The 6875-nt window shown below is 43.0% G+C and overlaps 1 protein-coding gene across 3 annotated transcripts in view; it reads right to left on the bottom strand.

The window, feature by feature from the left end:
- Positions 1-2181: 2181 nt before the first annotated feature.
- LOC134061843 (dedicator of cytokinesis protein 9-like) overlaps positions 2182-6875 on the bottom strand; it is an 80055-nt gene continuing 75361 nt past the window's right edge. For all 3 annotated transcript variants that reach the window (XM_062517640.1, XM_062517641.1, XM_062517642.1), the window contains 2 exons: positions 5952-6090; positions 2182-2658 (listed from right to left, as the gene is read on the bottom strand). In XM_062517640.1, coding sequence (XP_062373624.1) covers positions 2527-2658; positions 5952-6090 — 271 coding nt within the window. In that variant the 3' untranslated portion in view covers positions 2182-2526. The remainder of the gene's footprint in view (positions 2659-5951; positions 6091-6875) is intronic.

The raw sequence follows: 6875 nt of genomic DNA, 5'->3' as shown, positions 1-6875 counted from the left end.
TATCAACTATAAATGCAGATGGCGTTCATTATATATTTATTCATGTGCTTGGCCATTGAAAAAAAAAAACGGATCAATCTGTTCCTTTCCCAATAGTATGATTATTACATAATAAATTACATGTGACAGATCAACACTTGATGTTTGATTGTGGCAATAAAGCGCATGATTAGCAGAGATTGTCTATAAATCAAAGTTCACAGAGCTGAAGGCCATAAAAGGCTGTAGGGGTTGTATGTGTTGCTGCCAAGTTTCAATGGACTTTTACTGACCGTGAAACACTTTGCTATTCTGCGTATGACACATCTGCGGAACGACTGATAATGACTGTGCAAGGAGTTGAGATTATGCACAGATCACAAGGGAATGAATGAAAACATTTGCTTTGATATTTCCCAGATTTGAGCGAATTCTGTGAATCTGTCTGATTCAGAAAACCCAGAAGCTTTTTCAGGCTCTGAAAACATGAAACATGACCCGTTGGAAACCTTCTACGGTCCATTACATTGTTATTGTAGGTTATCCCACAATGTGGTTCTTTTACCTTCAAATAATGGCTTCAGATTAATTTGGGTGACTTTTAAATTAGGCAGCACTGCATCTCAGTCAATACTGATGAAAACCTTGTATCGCACTATGTAATGTTGTTCTGATTGTTGTTCTGATTATTGAGCCTGATCCTTTGTCCTTCGCTCATTAGTTACCCGCTTACTACTAAATGGGTACCCAGTATGTTGCCAATCGACAAAAAGGGGAGTGCCTACATTGTGTTACTTTAAAGGTGGACCATAACATTGCACATTGCCATGTCATATATGTGTATTAGAATCATATCTGGCAATAAAGAAGAGCAACCAGGACACACAGCAAGACACCACAGTGATAATACTTAACTTTAATAGAACAGAAGTATTAGAGGACATCGTTCCTTTATGTAACAACAGTCAGAAGAATAACATTCTGTTAGTAAATATAAAAACCTATCTGACACTTCAAATATAAAAAAATGAATTCCATTTGACATGTACAGTACACCATTGCAAGGGTATAAAAATCCTCTGCCCCTGTGCCCTGACGCTATAGTCTGCTACAACAAAACCTCTACAGAACCTTTACAGAAGTTCTACAAAAGCTTTATAGAACCTCTATAGAAGATCTATAGAACCTATACAGAAGCTTTACAGAACCTCCAAAGAAGCTCTGCAGAAGCTCAGAGGTGCATTCAAACTTGGCGAACATTCGTGGTGATCATGTTTTTTTTTTAACAATTAAATTTGAACGATTTAGTCACCATTCTAATGGTAACTGCATTGTTGCCTTCATCCAGTTCCACTGTATGTTCGCGGAGAACTATCTCCTCAGACTATTCGCAAACGTTCACAAACGTTCGCCTATGTTTGCGAATTTGAATGCACCTCTGGTCTCCTGCTTTGGCAAGAGAGGTGATATTTAAAAGAGCATGAAACTGAGCGAAGCAAGGCCCACGAGACTCACACACACGCACACACACACACACATACTGTACACACACACACACACACACACACAAAGACACGTAAAATATTGCACTCCTCTCCTGTTAGATAGAAAACAGGTGTAAAAGAAAACAGTCCCTTGGCATTTTCTCTCTCTGGTACAAAATAAAAATCTCAGCAACTGAGAAGTGAGAAAAGTGCAGGATTCAGAAAGTCGAAGAGTCCTATATCTGAGAAGGAGACAGAGGGAGAGAGCAGGCCCTGCGGAAACAACGCCAAGAAAACAAAGTCGGACTTCCTGTACGGCACAAGTGACACCTGCGACATCGCTTACGGTACAACCTGAAACAACATGATCACCCCCAAACACACAAACAACAGAAAAGGAACGTATACCCCGACATGATGACCAGTTCCACAGGATGAATGGACTCTAGTGAAAGTGCAGGTGAGACCTCACACCTGGTCCTTATAAAGACGAGAGGCAGCCGGAGAAATCTGAGGATGGAGCTTTTCACATGCACACGAGGTCCTAGTCTGTTGCTAGGAGGGAACGAGGCTTGCTCTTCTGTCTCCACAGGAAATGGGAAAGAGACGGACACGGAGATAGGAGACGCATCAAGACAAACAAATGCTTCGCTGCCCTCTCAGTCACATGGTCCCCTGAGTCCAGTCTCATGGTTTGTGTTACTGACCAATAGGGAACTCCGTGTCCATGTTCCACTATTCCAGGCCATGTTTCTGTCACGGAGACGAGGTCGTTCAAATGAGTCACACCGACCAACTGCGAGAATAGAATTGCCCTTCATTTTCAGATACAGCAATATACTTTTAATCTGTTGAAGCAGGCGGTCTACAAAAAAAATTCACTGAGTGAAAATGTTTTTTCCTTTTGCCCCTTCTCTTTCTGTTGGTCTCCCTTCTTTTTTTCTTTATCTCTTCTTCAATTCCACTTCAGTCTTTTTGTGGCTCTTTTCCTGTAAAGCAGCACGTCTCTTTTTTTTTTATCTTCCTCTGAGAAGGTCGAAGGTCGGAGGTCAGAGGTGAAAGGTCACACGGTGGAGGTGGCAGTGGGCAGGCCATGGAGGGTGGCACCACCGCCAGGGGTGCCGCTGATGGCGTTGAAGATGTGCATCGAATCAGAGAGAGCGTTTTTTGCCACCCCGTCCTCAACTGGAAAAATCTGAAGACGAAAAGATGGAGAGAGTGAGAGAAAGAGACATAAAGAGAGGAAGAAAGAGAGAAAGAGAGAGAGAGAGAGAGAGAGAGAAAGAGCAGGCGAGAGAGTGGAGAACCATTAATGTGAGAGGAAAGTTAGAGATGAAAGTAATATAGAACAAAGCAAATAAAGATGCAATGATATACAATATAATATACAATATAATATACAAACACAAGATAAATTCCAAAACATGAAATGGAGAACAAAACAGGGCACAAGACACTTAGACAGAGAGAGAGAGAGAGAGGGAGAGAGAGAGAGAGAGAGAGAGAGAGAGAGAGAGAGAGAGGAGAGAGATAGAGAGGAGAGAGATAGAGAGGAAAGCAGAGCAGAGCAGAACAGAGCAAATATCGTAATCCACACTGACACACAAAAACAGAAATCACCAGAAAAGGAGCCAAATTAAAAAAGCTCTATTACCATCCAATCTGCACAGGCAAGCCCAAGAGGCGCGCGAGAGAGAGAGGGAGAGACACAGCGTTAATGAGCGCAGCGCAGCGTAGCGTAGCGCAGGCAGCCATCTTGTAGCCTACTGGCACCGTCAAGGCTGATGTCTACAGTACATGCTTCAGTGCAATTACATTAGCATACCACAGCATTCAGAGCCCTTTCATCCATAGCTAATTAACCTCATTAACAAATTACAACTAATTAACCTCAACTTTGACTTCACAACTTCACAACATCACTTGTAAAACTTTTTTTCCCCCCCGCAAAGCAGCCAAGCACATTTAAGTGGAATCTACAGCCATAGCTTATACATTCAGATTAGGGATGCAACGGTTTTCAATAATTTATTGAACCGTTCGGTTTGGCCTGTTCGGTTCAATAGACTCACCTAAACCGCAATATTTCGGTATACGCGACATTAAAGGGTCACTGCACCCTAAAATAGGTTTTTTGAGCTGTTGATTGATTGAAAATAGTCATAAGTGGTGAACTGTACTATTACCAGGGTTAATATTGACAAAAATCGTGTTTCTCGACAAAAGTAACATTTCGTCTGATTTTGTATTGGAGATATTGCTCTCTCGCGCATACTACCGTTTGAAAACATGCCATGGCATGTTGGTCCAAAATACTATTGGAATGCTGACGTTGTCCTGCACTTCTAGTCCGACACTACGTCACCGGGTCGTTACAAATTAGGACTGAAACGCCCCAACACCTGCTGCCCTGATTAGCCTACCTGCGATAAGCCATGTCTGCAGCTCTCGTTCCCAGATTGACACGAAATCACCATGGTTGATTGGTTGCAGCAGTGCTGCACTCTCTCTCCAAAATTTCAGAACGTCTCGCCCATTTTGAAAGCCGTTTTCAGAAATGTGAAGTGGGTGGAGTTATGGGGTGAAGTGACTCTTTAAACTTTTTATTTAATACAAGGTTATTGCGCGCGCGTAGCCTGGGAGCGATAGGAGGAGTGCTTAGGACCCGGGGGATGCGTTTTCTCTGACTGTTCAGCTTGCCTCTCGTCAACCTTGCAACAACCAATCAGAATTTTACTGAATTTCCCAAGAGCCAATAAGCGCGTTGAAATGCAAATGAAGGAGTCATGTGAGAAGAAACCAAGAAACAAACTTTACCGGCGGCTGATCATGGCGACATTTGAAGTAGCCCACGAACAAGGCAAAAAGACCGTCAGTAAACAAAGCACAGTGTGCATTGCAAGCACTGCTTCACAACGATCACCTAATTAAGGTAACACATCCAACATGTCGGCCCACTTGCGCCTTCATCACCCGGCTGTAACCTTAAGTGGAGCAGCACGGAGAGTTAGTTTGCCACCGAAAACCCAACCATCCATTGCTGCAGCCTTTCGACAACAATATTCCTATAATTCCCAAAGACATAACGAATACGACGGCGTATTAGGGCCACGTATATATACTTTGTAAAGACGCAAATTTGCCACTTTAGAAGGTCGAAAATTTGCCACATTGTAAAGTCTGTGTGTAACAGTGTAACCGGTGGTTTCTGCCCTGCGTTGATTGCTCGCTAGAGTAGCCTAAGAAAGCGTGACGCCGACACAGCTGAGTGTATTCTCTTTTTGATAGTTTACTGGAAAATATTGTAGGGATGGGAGGTTATAGGAGATGGGGAGGCTGACATGTCATTCCAAACTCGGGTCATTTATTTTCCTGACGTTGTACATGCTAGGCTACGGGCAGCGGGAGGTGTCCACTCGAAAAACAATAAACTCACTGCTAAATCAGCCAATCGCTCGTCCACTCGTCAATCACACAAACTCTCTCGCACACACACGCACACACACACACACACACACACGACAGGAGACACAGGGGAAACAGACACTTTGTGAAGTGGCAAATTTGCCACTTTCTTCTCGGAATATTGCCCCCCCCCCCCCCCCCCCCCCCCCCCCCACAACAGGTTGCAATAATGTTCATTTCATTGTTCTAATATTTTTAATGCTGCACTGCACTTTTGTCTATGTTTACATTTTTTACGTTCATAAAAGAGGACAGGGCAGGCACTCCCAAATCAAATATCCATTTGAAACTACACATAATACTACCTCACCAATTATTTTGAGAAGATTTTCAGAATTGTTCACTACTTTTTTGAGGGTGTATAACAGTTAAGTATTTTCTTTAAATGTGTGAAGAACAGTGAGTTTATTAAATAAATAACTACACATTACTTTATGCTGCACTGCACTATGGATAACATTGCCTGTTTATGACAGAAGGCAATGATGGTGTTCTTTTCTTTTAATACATTTTTGTGATTCTGCTTCATCTGTGTCAGGCTATGCATTTAATATTTTCTCTGCAAGTGTAAGTAGAAGCACATTGTTGATTTGAAATAGAAAAGGCAAATATAGCCTCCTGTATGCTAGGGCCAAGATAATATTGATATATTGAAACCGAACCGTTACCGTGGCCCAAAAACCGTGATACAAACCGAACCGTGGCAAAACTGTACCGTTGCATCCCTAATTCAGATGATCCACATAGAGGAAGTGTAACATGTTGTTAGTTACAGTTAGTGTACATTCAGCCTGAGGGTGTTACATGAGTTAGGTGGGTGCAGAGGACAGTGTGCATGCAGTATGTGTGAAGCAGAGCTTAGGGAATGTGTACATGAAGACGAACTGAAACTTAACCATCCTCCCTCCCAGGCAAAGACCACACAGTATACCCCAACAGAGTGACCAGTCCCACATGGATGAGTAGTGATTAGTTTGAGTGTGTTTGATGAGTCTCAGTTACGCAGTCTCTCGGCGGACTGACCTGTTCGTGCATGATGGCCGACAGCTCTCGGGTCAGGTCCCTGTAGTTGGCCTTCATCTCGTCGTGGTACTCCTGCTGGTCCTCCTTGATCAGGCGCTCATTCACGCCCAGGCCTTGGCCACAGGCGTCCACAAATTGCCTGAGCAAAAATATTCACAAGAAATCTCAAACACTTTCAGGCCATCCTTAAAAATATTCTTGTTTGCCGTAACCCGACCGACCCTGTCAATATAGGGCCGACCCAAATATTTATTTTTTTCCCCCTCTAGTCCGACCGACTTGCCGGTTGCAAATTGCGTTAAGACCTTCAAACACCCAATACAAATGCAATACAATAATATTATATTTTCTTAAGTATTGTGAATACAAATTGCCTACATACTAACGTAGGCTGCGTTCTTTCTTCCAGATAAAAACCTGTGGCGTCATATGTTTATGTTTGTCATGCGCTACAGGCCATGCGTCCAGTCTCATTCACTGCCAGTGGTTCGCGCTTGACTGTAGCCTAATGGCTGTGGCTGTAGCCAAGAAAATGTTCGCGGTTAACGTCAAAACTTATACTAGTTCGGGCACTATTATCCACCTGAAAACGCATTGAACACTTGAACATTTAGATGACTTGGCACGAAGTTATGTCCAGATATTTTCCCGGACCCATCCCTTCTCCCCATTCGTGTAACGGTGACCGTGTCAATAGACCTAAATGGTGGAAGAAACTCAAAAAATTGAGGACGTGCCAGCATTAAATAGTTTCGTTTGGATTGAAACATTTAAGTGACCCGTTAAGGGACCCGTTAAGGGACCCGTTAAGGGATCGTTCTTCTACAGGCTAGCAAGGACAGCTATTCTTCAAGTGGTTAAGAACTAGCTACTGGTGGAGAAAAGAAAGCCACGTAATGTCTGATTTGTAGGTTGCATTGACAC

This window comes from Sardina pilchardus, chromosome 17, assembly GCF_963854185.1.
Source record: "Sardina pilchardus chromosome 17, fSarPil1.1, whole genome shotgun sequence".
In the NCBI taxonomy this organism is placed as follows: domain Eukaryota; kingdom Metazoa; phylum Chordata; class Actinopteri; order Clupeiformes; family Clupeidae; genus Sardina; species Sardina pilchardus.
The sequence above is the reverse complement of the archived record's forward strand: the minus strand, read 5'-3'. Positions and strand labels throughout refer to the sequence as shown.